Source organism: Atractosteus spatula, chromosome 21 (genome assembly GCF_055471065.1).
Source record: "Atractosteus spatula isolate fAtrSpa1 chromosome 21, fAtrSpa1.hap1, whole genome shotgun sequence".
NCBI lineage: Eukaryota > Metazoa > Chordata > Actinopteri > Semionotiformes > Lepisosteidae > Atractosteus > Atractosteus spatula.
The window spans coordinates 6,427,229-6,444,465 of NC_142726.1; the positions used below are offsets into that span (position 1 = coordinate 6,427,229).

The 17,237-nt window shown below is 44.6% G+C and overlaps 1 protein-coding gene across 3 annotated transcripts in view; it reads right to left on the reverse strand.

Annotated features, from left to right (window-relative positions):
* Positions 1 to 17,237, reverse strand: part of fbxo31 (F-box protein 31) — a 25,880-nt gene continuing 8,643 nt past the window's right edge. For 2 of the 3 annotated variants that reach the window (XM_088938519.1, XM_088938518.1), the window contains exons 2-11: positions 15,847 to 16,985; positions 12,875 to 12,946; positions 12,357 to 12,443; positions 8,444 to 8,520; positions 7,663 to 7,830; positions 6,868 to 6,942; positions 5,169 to 5,278; positions 4,076 to 4,229; positions 2,484 to 2,857; positions 1 to 1,873 (exon numbers count right to left, since the gene is read on the reverse strand). In XM_088938519.1, coding sequence (XP_088794645.1) covers positions 1,651 to 1,873; positions 2,484 to 2,857; positions 4,076 to 4,229; positions 5,169 to 5,278; positions 6,868 to 6,942; positions 7,663 to 7,830; positions 8,444 to 8,520; positions 12,357 to 12,443; positions 12,875 to 12,946; positions 15,847 to 16,297 — 1,791 coding nt within the window. In that variant the 5' untranslated portion in view covers positions 16,298 to 16,985 and the 3' untranslated portion in view covers positions 1 to 1,650. The remainder of the gene's footprint in view (positions 1,874 to 2,483; positions 2,858 to 4,075; positions 4,230 to 5,168; positions 5,279 to 6,867; positions 6,943 to 7,662; positions 7,831 to 8,443; positions 8,521 to 12,356; positions 12,444 to 12,874; positions 12,947 to 15,846; positions 16,986 to 17,237) is intronic. The other variant, XM_088938520.1, reaches the window with a different exon arrangement.

Below are 17,237 nucleotides of genomic sequence, written 5' to 3' on the forward strand. Positions count from 1 at the left end.
GAATATAAAACACCTTTATTACTTTGATAACTCTGGCACGGAAAGACAATTCATCTTATAAGAAGACAATAAAGCTTTTAATCCATTATTTATTGAGAACCAATAAAGCAAACTCAATGCTCCCTGATGTCCTAGTGAAAACCTGCTGTGATACTTGAAAAATACAAACTGAGGAAAGAAAAAACAGAACCCAAAAGTTAAATTTCACAACAAATTAAGAAGAACAGAAAAAGAAAAAACACTGAGATTTGCAATTAATTACAGGAAAGCATTTTAAGTGGAACAATCAGCTTATTCAAGCAACAAACGTTCAGTGAGAGGTTTCGCGGAAGGTAAATTTGTCCTGATTACAGTACATAAAAACACAAGAAACATATACTCTAAAAAGAAACCCGCCTATTACAATTAATAAATTCATATATTAAATAAGGATCCTTTAATATATATTACAATTTTGTTTTTTTATACATTATATCTTCAATTCTTTTCGAAACGTCAGAAAATAAATCAACAGTACGGGCTTGTGTTAAATAGAAAATCATATGCCAATCTTGCTTAGAACTAATAAAACCAAATTGCACCCTGCAGAAAAAAAAAACTGCATTTAAAAAATAACAGAACAACCTTCTGATTTTAGAAATAAACACAAGTATTCTAATTAAATAAGAAAAATAAAGAAAGTGGCTTTTGACATAATGACAAGTGATTTAGTGTGATTTGATGGTGGTATATTTATTGAATGCTGTATTTCCTACAGTTATGGTAAACAGGCAGAGACAGCTTCTCACCATTTAGTGTTATTTTAGCTGTTGCAGAACAGCCTCAGTTTACAATACTGAAATACCCTGTGATGCACAACAATGAGAAGCCTGCAAAATGTTTTTACTGAGGTTTTTGACAGCCAACAGCTGTATTTTTGCTATTGTTTTGGTTGAAGCCACAGAATCTATTTCAAACACTTACCAAACGGATAAAATAAATAATATCCTTCAGCCAAAAGCAATCAAAAAGAATGAACCTGTACAATTCACAAAACAAACAATAAGCAACTTTTTAGGGCTTGACTAATTTGATATGTTTTTTACTGATCATTCTGTAATACTGTTTTTTGTAAATTAAGAAAGAAGCCGACTGCAAGCTTTTATCTTGGCCAAAAGGTTCTCAAATGATAAATTCATTCACTGCTCAGAGGAATATAGTAATACATTCCTGGAATACCAGATGTGTGAAAATCAGTCTAGCCCTCACACACAAACTCTTTTCTTATTGGAAAATAACCTACAAACCTCTAAGATTGCTAAGTGAGATCAAGCTTATTATAATTTAAAGAATGAAAGGAAAGGGCTACGCCTCTTTTAGCTTGGGCTTAATACTATATTACCCTTTCCTTCCACTCTAAATAAGCTTTGAATAATTAACATCATTTGCAAATCAGAAGCTCAAAAAACCTGCGGTGCTTTAAGCCATAGCAGGTAGGATATCAATTTAAATTGAGTTTTTCCTTCATCAATAAAACATTTTAAAAAGCCGTATTTGCATTTGTGTCGAAGTGCATGCTTTCCCGGGAGAGGTTCAGATGACTCGTCTTAACTCTCATCCTAATCGTCAGCTCTTTCCCCGGGCCGTTGCCCCTGTGCGGAGAGCAGGCTGTCAGGACGTCCAGGACTGCATGTTCTTCAGCATCTCCTCGAAGGCCTTGAGGGAGGGCGCCTGGGCGTAGGGCAGCCTGTCTGTGATGCGGCTGTAGAGGCTGAAGGACTTCAGCTCCAGCCAGATGAACCCAAATCGGTCGTCGTCAAACAGCACGAACATCCCAGGCGTGCGCTCGGGGCTGGTGAAGCCGTGGCCAGCGATCAAGCCCGTCCCGTAGAAACTGCAACACAGCCCGGAGATCGGCACTGTCAGTCACTCGGAACTCTGCGCAGGGGGCAGCATGCTGAGCAAGGCTCACTGCAGCTCATGTGATCGATGCAAGCATGATACACCTGGTAAACTTTCAACGTTTCCCCTACAGGCAGGAGTTTCCACTACAATATCCCTCAGGTAAAAAGATGTCAAGGGGATGTATGTTTATTTGCAATAGCCATGCTTTTAGATCTCCTCCATCTGAAATCTCCAATTCGAGTTTACGTCTACATTGCACTACAGCAACAGACTCAAAGAGTGTACATGTGTCTGCAGGAATGTGCACTGTCAGCCTATCTGCCTCTTTTTCGTACTGCCAGTGCTTGGCATGCACAGAAGAACTAAGGTGTCAGAAGGAGGACACGGTCTGGACAACCTCAGGAATAAACCTCGGGACAACAATCAGTTTCGCAGATATACAGCTCTATTCACCTTTTCCTAAAGACTGGGAACATTCTTCAATCAATTAAGAAAATCCTGGTTAATTCAGAAAATTCTGGCCAATCAGGGCTAAACAACCGTTCAGTTGAAATGTCCTCTAAATGAGCTAAATGAGGCCGGGGGCAGGCGCTGCTCACCACATTCGGCAGGTGCGGGGGTACACTTCGGTGCGGGCCATGACCCCCAGAGGCAACACGAAGGGCTGGGGTTCGGAGCCCTGGCCCGACGGGACCTGCGCCGCGGCCTCGGCCTCGGCCTCGGCAGGTCGCGGCTCGTCCCCGGTGTCGCCTCCTCCTGCCCCTCCCTCGGCCCCCTGCTCCCGCCGGCCCCTCCCCGCCTGGGGGCCCCGCTCCTCGGCCTGGGCGCGCTCCCGCTGCACCTGCTCGTGCTCGCCCATCACCAGCCGGGACAACTCCTCGACGCTGCGCTGCTTCTCCAGGTCGGGCAGCTGGATGGGGCGCGACAGGTCGATGTCGAGGGTCAGCTGGCCGGCGGGCACGTTGGGGTCTCCCTAGGGAGGGACACTCAGGAATTACTCATGTTTTCGAGCTACACAGACTATTTTACATCTATTCTGGTGTGCAAAAGCAGACCCAGCCAGAGGTAACAGTACTGTATCACCTGCAAGTACACATCTAACACTACACTCATTCAAGGCCCCTAATGGACAATTCCGGATCACCTAGATGGCATCTTGTACCTCCAGCAACCTTATTGACTGTATCTCTTGCAGTAAATGCCCCAGCCATCTACATTGGAGAAACAGGAAGGAGACTTGGAGACCGCTTCAGAGAACACGTCAGGGCTGTGAAGATTAAAGATCTCTCCAAGCCCATTGTTTCTCATTTCACCTCTGACGGCCACGACCACTCTAATCTCTCCGTCTGTGTTCTCAAAGATGGTTTTCCGAACTCATACATCAAAATTATACACAAAATTGTCCTGCAGCTAGGATCACACATTCCCCCTTCTCTTAATGACAGACTACTTTTCTGCTAAATTCTCTCTATTCATTGTAGGTTTCATTTCACACCTCTCTTCACCTATCCGGACTTCACACCTCCTGATTGGCCTCTCTTTCTGTCCCCTGCTCCCGCCCCTCGCTCCTCCTCTCTCCCAGCTCTTGTTCTCCTGCTACATTACCTTTGCTTACTGCCCTGTCTTTCTCACACCTGAAGAAGGCTCCACGGCCGAAACTTTGTGTTTTCTTTCTTTTTTTTTCAGCATGGAATAAACCGATTACTTGTTCCTTTGCAGCCTACGCATGCTGACGCAGCGGCCCACCTGTTCATATTAGCAGTGCAAGTTCACTCGTCCAACAAAAACAGGTACTGTATATGTATCACTCTTTTAGCAAATATTCGTAAGTAAACTGCTGGTTTAACGAGGAATTTGTGTATATTAACAGGTGTATATATGTTATATACGATATAAAAACAAAACAAAACACAGTTTGTTGTGCTAGTGCTCTGCTCTCCTCAGAACTGATGTGTTGATCAGACCGGGGGCTTGAAAAGACCTGTGAATCCCATAGGGCGACACCCCACAACACCCCTCAAAAACCCTACTGCTCTCCTGCCTGTGCAGCTTACGTTCCACCAAGACTGCCCCCTCTTTTCCACAAGGGGGCGCTGAGCGGCACGTCTCCGTGTCAGGATTACCCCCAGTTCTCTCCCCGTGCCAGGAAGCGTAGAGCCGAAAAGGCCCTGGGACGGCGGCTGCTACTCACGGTGAGCTTGGTGCCTTTGGCGCGGTTGCTGTGGAAGCTCAGCATGACGATCTCCAGCCCGTGGCTGCCGTACGTGCCCTTGAACAGGCCCGGTCTCAGCAGGTCGCTGGGCTGAGGTGGGGGGAGGTAGATGCGCCTGTACGTCAGGCAGTTACTGAAAGGCAAGGATAGTCAGATAGTCATGTCTCGTCATTTGCCAAACCGCTTTGTGTCGTATGGTGGCGCGGGAACCCGGAGCCTCTCCGGCAAGCAACGAGCGCAAGGCAGGGTACGCCCTGGACGGGACGCCAGTCCATCGCAGGGCCAGTGCAAGCCATCATACATGGGGACACTTTGGAGACCACGGTCGAGAAAGGCTGAGGGGGAAATTTGTCCCGGACACCTATGATAACTCCCTACTCTTACAGAGAAATGCCTGGGGATCTTTAATGAAAATTAAAGAGTTAGGACCTCGGTTTAACATCTCATCCGAAAGATGGCGCCCACTACAGTATAGTGTCCCTGCCACTATACCAGGGTATTAGGACCCACATAGACCGCAGGGTGGGCGCGCCCCACTGGTCCCACTAACACCTCTTCCAGCAGCAAGCACAGCTTCCCAGGAGGTCTCCCATCCAGGTACTGGCCAGGCTCAACCCTGCTTAGCTTCAGTGGGTAGCCAGTGGAGAGGTGCAGGGTGATATGGCTGATGGCACGACAGATTGTATTCCAGCAAATTATAATAGTCATTTATTTTCTCTGACCAAGAGCGTTTGGACTCCTGATGAATCAAAACTTTCTTTGCTTGTATCTATAATGGGTAACCACTGCTAGATTACTGGGGTTACCCTGGTGTCCTGATCAAATCCTGGACCTTTCCCAATCATGGCCTCCTAATAATCCCCATCTATGAACTGGCTTCATCACTCTGTTATCCTCCCCACTGAGAGCTGGTGTGTGGTGAGCGTACTGGCGCAGTCTGGCTGCAGATGCACCATCCAGGTGGGGCTACACATTAGTGGTGGAGGGGATCCCCATTACCTGTAAAACGCTTTGAGTAGGGTGTCCAGAAAACTGTCCTCTACCCATGCAGCCCCTGCCTCTCCAGACTTACTCGTACTGGCTGGTGTAGATGAATTTCATGAGAATAAGCTCCTGCATGTGTTCGTGGAAGATGTCCTCCAGGGTGCGACCCCACTCCTCCTCCAGCCACGTGCGGAACTCCTGCAGACAAACACGAGACCCAGCTGTCACCTCGCACAGACAGCGGCTGTTTTCAGCTGGGTCTTTTTACGATGGTGCCAGATCTGTGCATTCTACTCCTCTGAACTGAAATAATATCCCGGATCTTTGCTGATCTCTATTGCTCTTCTTTCATAAAGTGCTTTGATCTACTGTATAGAGGGAGGTGTGAACAGCGAGGATGGATCACTTTGCTTTGACCACAAAGACTACTCGGAAAAGTAAAAAGAACCACATCTGGGCTGTTGGGTCTCCCTCAGGTTAGAAGGTGCAAAGTGTGACACGTGAAGAAGGAATTAACCTCTACTTGTTATTTTCATGAACATGTGAAACAGAACTCAAGGAAAAGGAAAGGATTACAAAACAGTTCATGAGAGTATGCAGACACTGAAAGTAAAAAACAAAGCTGATGTTACTCATGCCTTCAGCTGTCTGAAAGACTAAAGTATCCAGGGGGAACAGAAAGCCTGACATCCCAAAAGTATTTTAGAACTGGATGTTGGCTCAAAATTCTTCATATCACTTAACTCCTGCCATGCTGTTTATGTCATTCTTTACAAACTGCATAATCCCCAAACACGTTTTAAAATGCATGCTGTATTGACCAAATGATGAAAGTGTATGCTACACAATTAAATAACTTACTAAAACAATGAATCAATTTACTACAGAATAAAAAAAAATCTAAGCAAAGAGAAGAAGTTACTAAACAATGAAAGAATTTCTTAATAAAGAGAATGAAAGAATTCCTTGTTTGATGCACTCTTTGATGTCTTTGTTTTTTTCCTTTAATGCTTCAAAGCTTCATCGGTCCACAACAATACTTTTTCTAAATTTTATCTTCATTTTTCAAATGCAATCAAATAAACAAAATAAATTAGTTTTAAATATCACATTACAGAAGATTTATTTTGCTAGTTTTCTCAAGAATTACTCCCATATGTCAAATGTACTGGATTAAGCCTTAAGCAGTATGTTAGCCTAGTTCTGGAGATCTGATTTTAATGCCAAATGGGATCCCATGCCAAGACTCTAATACAATACATTTGAGAATGCTCTATTGGGTAGATGTAAAATTTGTCCCGCAAAGATACAGGGTTTTCCCCATTGACAAACTAGCTTCCATTAATACCAAGAAATTGATTTTTAAAATCTCTATTGAATATGGATAATATAAGGCAACACAGCTTTTGGATTTTAAAGGAACCTTTCTGACAGAGTTAAATGAAAGAGTGCATTTGAAGTCTTCCAGAAAATTTTGATGATCAGAGACTTAAAATGTGGTGATGAGTAAGAGTGTGATGCACAGGAACAAACCCTGTGAAGTCAAAAACGTTCCTTAAGGAGAAGTAGCAAAATTATCGAAACAAGGTAGCATACATAGAGGGTCACATAGGGTTGTAAATTAGCTAGATTGTTACTTCAATGTAATGTGAACAGCACAATGCCCTTCTTTTTAAAATAAAAGGGAGAGTATTTTTTAAATGCTCTTTTAAACACAAAAAGATGCAGATGTATTTATCACATCGCTGATGTAATATGGAGAAACTCTTTAATATCCACTGCCTCACCTCTTGCCTTCCTCCAGACATCCGATGGTGGTCGGTCTGGTTGCATTTGGTGGAAAACTCGTCTTTCTTTACCGTCTGAAAAGAAAAAAAAACACCAGTGTTACCAGTTTCTAGAGAAAGTGAAAGTAGTGTTAGTGGGACAAGTAGGGGGCGCAGTCAGTCATCCTGCAGTCTGTGTGCCCCAGTATGGTGATGGGGACGCCATTCAAAAAAAGCTCTGTCCTTCGGGTGAGACGTAAAACAGAGATCTTGTTTTCCGTGGTTATTAAAAAATCCCAGGGTGTTTCTCTAAAAGTGTAGGGGTGTTACCCTGGTGTCTGGTCAAATTTCCCCCTGGCCTTTACCAATCATGGCCTCCTAGTAATCCCGATCTATGAACTGGCTTCATCACTCTGTTCTCTTCCCGACTGATAGCTGATGTGTGGGGAGCATACTGGCGCCCTATGGCTGCCGTCGCATCATCCAGGTGGGGGCTACACATTTTGGTGGTGGAGGGGAGTTCCTATTACCTGTAAAGCCCCTTGAGTGGAGTTTCCAGAAAAGCGCGTTATAAGTGTGAGGAATATTATTATTACTTCTTTCGATACCTTGTGTTGGACTTCATAAAGGGGGTGTGGCTTGTCTTTGGGGGCGTGGCAGCAACAGGTCAACAAGTTCAGATGGGCTCGGGCATCCTCAGTACACAAAGTACTGGCAGTCATATTTCAGTGAGCTGAAGCCGACCTTTAGTTTCTCAGAGCAGCCATATCGTGGTGTCGCCTGCCCTGGTGCGGAAGGCTGCCGACCGACACTGACCTGGATGTCTCCCTTGTGAGGCCCCTTGTGGCCGTACATGCACTCCACTGTGGCCTTGTTGTTCTCCCACATGTGAATACGGAAGAGGGGCCGGCGGCGCATGGGGTCATCCACGCGGGGGTCATGGGGGGGCAGGTACATCCAGCCGATGATGAACAGCCCGTCCACCTGGACCGCAGAGACAGATGGGAACACGATAACAGACATACCAGCGTGGAAAACACACCCATCAAGGCCTATATAACGTGATATTGCCGTTGGGTTTAAACCATTTATTTTTAAACACGGGCTCTGTGGCCCCTGGTATAGAGGTCTCACGTGACAGGAAACCGTAGAGATCAAAGTTTGAGGTAACAAACACAATCCCATCAAGAGATTGCAGCCCAGCTTCAAATTTTACCTAGTGCTGCGAGTTGGAAGAATAAGACAGCAAAAGAGACTTGTAAAATAAGGTAATGTCAGAGCAAACAAATTAAATGATAAAACTTTCAGTGGCTCGCCATTGTGTCTGAATCGCACACTGCAAAGGTGCAAATCCTATTCAGACAGGAATTCTAGTTTCAAAGTCCACTGAGTAAGGGCAGTATATCTCCAAAAGAAAACCTTAATGTACAGTATGTGATTTAGAAACTGGGGGCAACCTGACTGACCGTTTCTCATATAATGGAAACCAATCCACATACTGTAAACTCTGAGCTTTTGTTGGAGAAGCCAGTGGAGTCAAAGCTAATGGAGATGAATCACAGACTTCCATAATCACCAACACAACTCGTACACCTACCACGACATTGAGCAGTCCGCCGTAGGGCCCGATGTCTGGCTGCCACAGGCCCAGGATGTGTCGGTACGGGTGCAGCACTGCACAAGGGCAAGTAAAAGACAGAAACCATTGAACAAATCAGCTGAACACAGCAGAATGCAATTCAAGGCTTTTGTGGTTTCTGAATTAACTTTGAATGAACGTTTCTACTAATAATTCGAGAGTTTGCAGATGGTGCCACAGGAGAATGGATTTTTGAGGAATTTTTAAACCAAACAAGATCACCCATGTTGCCCATTATTTCTGTAACACAGAGGAATACTGATTATTTGGAAGAATTTAAAAAGACTTTTAATTAGCATCACAACCAGGCAGTGAGATGCAGGCCTGACACTGCAGGTACAGCATGTCCTTTGCAGCTTATTAAGGCACTTACACCAGCAAAATGCAGCTTTGCACCATTTGGTTTAAAACACACTAGCCAGTATATTACAGCCAGGCAAGAGATGACAAAACACAAACAGCCACAAGGAAGCAACCGGCTGCACATTCAAATGGGGTCACAGGTGGCAACTGACCTGGCCCTGGTGAAATCTGGAGAAGCCTGGACTATAGGGCTCATCTTGAACCCTAAAACAGTGCCTGCACTGACTGAGCCACCTGGTACCAGCTAGATGCTTTTTAATTAACATAAAGTTGCTTCCCTGTATGTGAGAAGGGATCCTTTTCCTGCTGATCCTGCACTGTAGATCCGTGGGTCAAAAGATGAGGCACTTATTTGGGTATAGGAAAACGGATTTTAACCAGAGTAATGTATTCCTTGTTTATATCTAGACTGTGGACACCCTGGAAACAAGTCCCTTTTCCCCAAAACAACATACAGCTCTTCAGATTTCAATATTAAATGTTCCCACACACAAGCTTAAAAGAACTTCTGTCCTTCTACTCTTCTATCCCTCTTAACGAGCTCGCGGACAAAAGCATTTCATCGCCGACGACACCGCTGTATGCTGTACTGTTCGTGCATTGATCGAAACCTTGATTGATTTATTGACTGATTGAAAAGAAGGAGTCTGCATTTTGAAACAGTGGTTGTACAGCACTGCAACAAAACAAGAAGTAAACTGCCCCACAAATAAAGCTGTTGCTCCATGAATTTATTGGTACATTTCTGGTAGACTTTAAGGTCTTGATTTTAATACATTGAGAAATTAATGGCTGAACCCAGCCACAGGGGTAACACGTGACGGCCAGTGGGATTTTCTTTGGCCCCCCTAGACTGACATAGGCCAACTCACATGCATGAGATATTTTTAATTTATCTTAAAAATGGTATTTAATAGACATTTTTTCCAATCTGCTTTCTGTACCTACTTCCAAAGCGACTATTTTTGTGGATGTTTCTGAGCTGCACAGATCGAGACACTGGTCCCACAATGTGCTCTTTGTTGCCACGAGGACCGGTTTAATGAAGGCATGCTGTCAGAGCGGGCAAGTGTTTTCGAGGTGCACAGCATGGTGTGCTAATGAAATCATCAATAAAACTGTGAGACTTGGGCCACTACAGAGTTTTTAAAAAACAATGAATGAGCAAAAATGGTCTCAGCAAACATTCTGGATTCCAAGATGCTGGTCCAGGAACACTCTGTTAAGAAAAGCAGAATACAAAATACTAAACAATCAGTTTACAGTTACCCCAAAGCAGAAAGAAAACAGTAGATTATCTGAGCATTAAATCTTTTTTAAATTCAGATTTTGGTTTAAAAAGGCAGCACCACAGAACATTTTTATTTTAAAATGAAATGCTTGATTTTTACATTATCTTTTATTTTTTTATAATTGCATTTAAGCCCTCAAAATATAAAAAATAACATAATATATAATGAACTTTATTAGTTTACATTTATATAAAAATAAAACAGTTATGATCCACTTGCCTGACTGATATGTTATTGAATTCAATAACATTTATACATTTATATAAAAATAAAACAGTTATGATCAACTTGCCTGACTGATATGTTATTGAATTCAATAACATATCAGTCAGGCAAGTGGAAAAAACAGATGGAAAAAACAAGCAGTTTTCCTGAAAGCTTTATAAACTGGTTGAAAAAAATCATGTAAAAATAAAGACTTAATGTCCAATGACATAAGACTATGTAGAAAAATATAAAGTTCTTCTATTGGCAACTGTAAATCTGGAAAATTGTAAGTACTGACAAATCTTGACTTCACAATAAGGTTTATTTCGATTGCTTTCATTGTGGAAGTGCATTTTTAAATTTATTTAAGAATTGTATAAATATCCAAGTTTCACATATACTAAAACTGCATCATGTTTCAACTGCACAGTGCAGAGTACCTGCATTTTGAAATTAATTTTCAAAGGGAAATTCCACTTTCATGATTTATTATCTTAGAATTTAATTTAAAAAAAACTGGCAGTGTGGCCTAAACGAGAACCAGGAGCCTCATTAAACACCACAGAAGAATGTGTGGAATTCCACAGGAGAAAATGTTCAGGATTGGGCCACACAGGTGTTTCGTTAAGCAGGAGACTTATTTCAGAGCATCCCAGTGCAAGACCTTCAGTCTGATTCAAGATTCAAAGAAAGAAGACTCTAAGAGGGAGAAGTCTAACCCCCTACATTTTTATTTATATGTTCAACTGACACGAGAGACTCTGAGATAAGAGTGCTTATTTAGAGCTCCTGTGTTAATTAACAAAAACAGCAGGCAAAAGTGCAGCACTTAAGAGTTCTTCTCAAAGGCTGTGGTAGAAGCTGCCTGACAGGATCTGGGAGCCTCAGGAAACTGAGCTCTCTTGAAGGACAGATCTGTATTAATAGAGTATCAGGGGCTGCAGAACTGACTGTTTATCCCTTACACGAGGTGTGCTGCTTCTTCCCCCTTGGTGGGGAAGCTAACTCAAGGCACTGGCACAGGATAGAGAACTTCTCGGTTTCAGAATGAGAGTAGCAACAGAGGGCTGCTCCATATCTAGACTTCTGGCTCTGGAACAGTATTAGTAAGAATTATTGCACTCAAGGGCAGAACGGATGCTCACCTGCTGCATGTTCTCTAGGCCATTAGCACATGTCTAATTAGGCTTCATAAATGCCACAAAAGAAACTGAGAGGGAGGCTTCCCTGAGACATGAGTATCTCAGATTCCTCAGGAGGTTTAAAACCTTGCTCAGCTCAAGTGGAACGATAAGCTCCCCATTTTCAATTTCATCCGAACATGTGAAACTAGCACTGTGAAAACTCTGCCTCCAGCCCCCTTCCAGACACGGTTACAATTTTTTTTATCATTTCATTTAACGGGTTTTTTTCCCCCCAAGAAATCATTGCAGATGATTAAGTGACCAAAGTCAGGCAGCTGTGGGAAAAGGACAGAGTTTAAGCAAACAAAAATAAATATATTGTCAGCAACTCCTTACTAGTCCACAGTAGATTTGTCCAGAGTCTCATGCACAACACAAACAGCTGAGACTTTTCCAAAGTATGGGAACAGCAACCATCAGAGCCTGTTGGTTTAACAGAGAGTGCACACGCCACATGCAGTCTGCAGAGATAAGAGGTGCTTTTCCACAACTGTTGATGCTGTACAAGTTCCTCTTTATTGTGACCTCTCTAATTATCAAACAGCCAACTCATTTGGAACAAACTGCAAACAGTCCGGTTCAGCACTAAGTTCTGCATATCAATAGGAGACCTAGAGTGTGTTTGAGAAAGGGAAGGCTTTTTTTGGGAGGGGACGGGAGGTTTATAACATGAGGAATCTTCGGGTAAAGCAGGAGCCGATCTGCAGGGCAGTTAGGGTGACATAAGAACTTAAGCTGGGGTTGAGCACAAGTTCCTGTTAGTAGTGCTCCATGCGTTATCCTTCCCCCTCCAGCAGTGATCACACACATGGCGGAGTTACATACAGCGGATGTATATGTCCCGGTAATCCATATGTTCGTAGTCTGGCAGGAGCTTCATAAAGCGCCCAGACTTCACTCGAGGGTTAATACCTGAGCGGAGACAGCAGCACAGTGACACAGGGAAGTATCCCGAGGAGCCTTCAGACAGCATGGTATCACAGAGCGAGGACGGGATGTGTAGGAGGAAAAGTTGTTCTCTTGTCTACCTTAATGCTGGTGACAAGGGGGGAAAAAGAGTAATGGGCTCGGACAAGCCCCAGGTGAAGGGATCACAACAGCATGCCGAACAGTCTGCTCTCCTCCTCTTACTCCGCTCTCCTTAACATTCAGACTGTCTTGCATAGATTCCACATTGGATGCGCTGTTTTTATTGCCAAGGGCTGGGAGTGGGGTGAGTGGAGGGCAGATGTTCATTAATAGCCTGTTCTTTGGTGCACTGACAATACAGGAGCAGTTAACTTTGGAAATTAAACCTTGAGTAGTAAGAGCGAGATGGAGAGGGAGAGTGGCTGACTACTCACGTTTCACATACAGCTCCCTGCTGGACATCCCGACCACCTCAACCTTCCGCAGATCTTCAAGCATCCCAAACTCTGCAGGGGGAGGAGGTGGAGAAGGAAGTTAGACCCTGACACTGTGTCCCCGCAGCCTCTTGGAAAAACCTTCCTCTTGCGGGGTCAGCATCAGACGGCACCCACTGTTTATGTCTGTAAGTGCCAAACGTGACCAAAGGAATAAAAAAAAAGAGGAGAGTACAGAGAGTATTGGAGGTAGGTAAGGCTAACCACCTCTAACAGTTCCTGCACTCCGGGGTGGCAAAGTGAAACATGAAGCAACACAGATCAATAAATCTTCATTATGACATACAGCTGTCCTTTCTGGAAAGCATGTGACATCATTTCCATCGTCTCTATTATTAGCAAGGCAGTTAACCCTGCTGACGTCCTCCTGCAAGATCCCATTAGTCTCAGGAACAAAAAAATTCTTCGCTGAATTGCATTCACAATCTTATCAGCTTAATTGGTACCTTACACGTATCCCCCTCTTGAAAGTGGATTAATAGGAAGATGACAACAGGAAAGAGAACAGAGTATTGCAACAGCAAACAGCAATGAAGGCAAAAATCAAACCACAAAATGGGGCAACACCATAGAAAAAACAGAAGAAGTCACCTTCGGCTGCACTGGTGAGGGGATATACTGTACTTATATCATTATTGGCCTCTTCCAGCTTATAACCTGTGTCATAGCTTGAAGGCATTTTAACACCACCAACCCCAAAATCCAAAGTTATGGAGAACCTAAATGACCAGCCCATTTAAGGCTGCTTTTCCAAACATCTTAAATGACAAGACATTCAGAAGAACAACAGAGCATTGCCAGACATTTCACTTGTAAAGACCAAGTAGAAGCCATAAGATCCCTGACTGTACTCATTACCTGGCAGAAACACTGCACAATTTACATAACCTTTCCGTGTATTGATCTGTGTGTTCTATTGCACGGTGCAATTACATTCTAATAATTCAGTAAAAAGTAAGTGGCAGCTGAATATAATATCTTTCAGAGCCTTTTTCTCAAAATATATGTTCAGTTCACTTCCTACTAAAAATGTTCTTAGTTTTAGTACACAGATACTAATCAAATAAAAGGCTGACAAATTTCCAAAATACCTGTGACCCCCCCCAACACTGTGCACCCAATATGTGGAAGACCCCCGTTCCACACACACTCCTAATCTCTCCTGCCAACCTGTTTTCTCTGAAAATATCCGATCACATTATTGAGCCTCTGGGTGGAATCTGATTCCTGGGAGTCTCTGGACCATCTTGGAAGGTTGGCGGAGATGTCCTCACATCAGGAGCGTGGGCAGCGCAGCCTCACAGAAGAAGGATCCCCAGCCAAACCGTTGTTTTTCCTCTTTCTATTCAGCATGGAATTAACCACTATTTGCTCTTTTTCTGCTCACTCTAGCTGGTGAAGGTCTCCACTCTGAACACTTTAACTAGGACACAGTCTCAGAGCAGTCCCTAGAAGTAGTAGTGCATTTGGTAGACTTTTTTTTTTTTTAAGTGTAGGTAACCTAAAATGACAATAAATAAAGACTCTAAGGTTAATATAAAGCTCTTTACACGGATCCATAAAGTTAAAAATGACCAAAGGATTATAACAGCATATACTCTATGAAGTAGTTCGAGTAGGTTTCTCCCTCAGCATGCGTAGGCTGCAAAGGAACAAGTAGAGGTTTTATTCCATGCTGAAAAGAGAAAAAAGGAAACGTTTAGGCTGTGGAGTCTTCTTCAGGTGACTCTATATTCTATGAACACAAGTCTCAATCACATTTAAGAAAACATATCTTGGTATTAAGAATACAAAATAGAAATGGAAAAACTATTAAAGGAATAAAAAATAAAATAGAATAGTTATGTAAAAACTATAATTATGATGAGCAGTTCCCAAGGCACGTAGTGTATCATCCACTATTGAAATACGGGAGAATACAGGGCTGTGTGAGTTAAGGAGGCGATTAACACGGGCAGGACTTGGGGAGCCGGAGGACGGCAGAGGAAAGTGGTAGTTTGAAAACGGGGTTCCAAGGGGGCACCAGCGAGAAAGCACAACAGCAGGTAGACAAACTCGAAGGAATAAATAACAAAGCCACTTAAACCAGCGAAGCTCCAACACAGAACCAGTACTGTGCAGCTGGCACTCTGCTGGAGCCAGAGACACTGGTTAGCAGTCAAAGTTAACTTCCTTCTACCAGGAAGGCTGAAGTACTGTATATATACCTATCTAAGGGACAGTACTACCAGCGACCGGAAGGTGCAGTCCATAATAGTAAATTAAAGCGATTTTGTTAGATAAGACGCTGAAAAGATCGATGGAAGATGATCGAAGATCGGTGACTCAAGCAGTCCTGCACCAAAGCTATTCCCCAGCCGTAACTGTGAGGATAACGTAAGTCCAATTACTGATCAACGTAAGACACTACAGACCGAAACGTTGCTATAGCTGATATTAATTATATCGCGGCTGGGCGAATAAGAAATTCAGATGGTAGATGGACGAATAGTGTAGGGTACTGTATAAAAGACTTATCCAGGTTGCACAGCAGTCTGTAAACGGCCTTACAGACGGGTTATATCCTGAACCGATGAGTTCTGTCCCGACTTCTGCCATTTCATGCCACTCAAAGTTTGTGAAGCAGCAGTCGGGGGCTGGTCCTGTTAGTTGCACAACAAAGTAGGTTGCGTGTCGGGAGTGTTTAAACAGCTGCATTCGACACACTGTATCAACTCAAGTCCTTTACTCTTCTCCCAGGCAAATCTGTCTCTTTCCGAAACCGAAATTATGGGCTCTAGTCCTTTAATGGTAAAATGACATTTCGGTCCCCTTTACTAAAGCACAAATAACTTAATATCGCTGTACCCCCCTTTTTAAATGACTAATATTTGCCCCCCTTACCCCGTTTTTTATAGATTATTGATATTTACCCTCGGTGCATCGTCTCCTCCAGATTGTTTCGGTATTAAGGATGTGCCGGAATTTCTTGCACACCAGTGCCAGGTTAGGCAGTGTTGTCCCAGGCAGGGAGGCGAAGATTTCTACCAGGAGCTCCGGAGGCAGGTCTAGTAAAGAGTTCGGGCTGCCTGGTCCCTTGCAGGCCGGGGGCTGGGAGCCCAGCCGGGTGGGTCCTGCACCAGCTCTGACAGGAGCAGCTGCAGCACCAGGATCGCTGGTCACCCCGGGCCCCTGAGCAGCTCCGTCGCCCGGGCAGCGCGGACCAGCCTCCGCCTGCATTTTCCCCACTATCCGCTCCTCTTCCTCCTCGTCCATCTCCAGCTCGGGGTCGGTGTCGGTGTCCTGATCCGCCGGGTCCTCTCGCTGTCGCCTCCTGCACCTCCGCGACTGTCCGACTCCGCAAAGCCTGGCGCACACCGCCATCCGTACTCACCGAGAACACAACATTACATCACCGCCACAGCGCAGGAGCCGGCTGTGTGCGTGCTGGGCCGGGCGGCAGCCCCGCTCACGTCACGTCGTGCAAGGTGGCCAGAGCGATTGCAGGCTCTGACAGCGGGCGTCTCTGCGCCGGGAAAACATTAGAAAGAAGTGATAAATCTTCTCCCCTGGCCACCCGAAGGCTGTGAGCTCGAATTTCGACATTAAAATTCCAAAGTAATTGTATTCCTTTTTTATTTAATTCATTATCGTTAAAACAGCCAAGCAAAGTGAAAGTGAGAAAGAAAACGGACGTGTTCCGCAGCTGTAGTAACTGGACTTCAGAAGAGTGTATAGCACAAGCACACTCTCAGAAGCACGCTGAATGCCCGTGGGCCCTGACAAAGGCATCATGCATCATGGAGCCGATACAAGTGTGGCGCCTGGGGCTATCAGGATATCAAGTGAATGGACGGTCACTGGGTCTCTGTCCCGGTCTTCGGTTAGCCAGGCTGCTCCTGGAGGCTTGTCCACAGCTGCCCGTCACGGTGCGGAGGCCAGAGACAGTGTGGCAGCAGCAGGTCGGGCTGCTCCTGGGGGCTCCCTGCGGGTGTCAGAGCAGCCACCTCCCCTGGCCAGCAACCCCTTCCTGGGAGCAGGAGGTCATCCAGCACGGGCGTCCAAGCTCCACCTGTGAGGCATAGGTACTATACTGAGAACCTCCGTACAGGCTCTGCCCTCTGAAACTGGAAACGGACAAACGCACCCTGCACTGGAACATTTCTGACCACCTCTGCTTCCCGGAATGACATATTATAGATGTGTAACTGGTAATCACACCTGTGCCATGAAAGTTGCTACGGACTGCTGGCTGGGTTCAGTAACTGCATACCCTGCTTGCGTCTGGTCTGTAGTTCTTGCAGTATAACTGCCCCAGGCATGC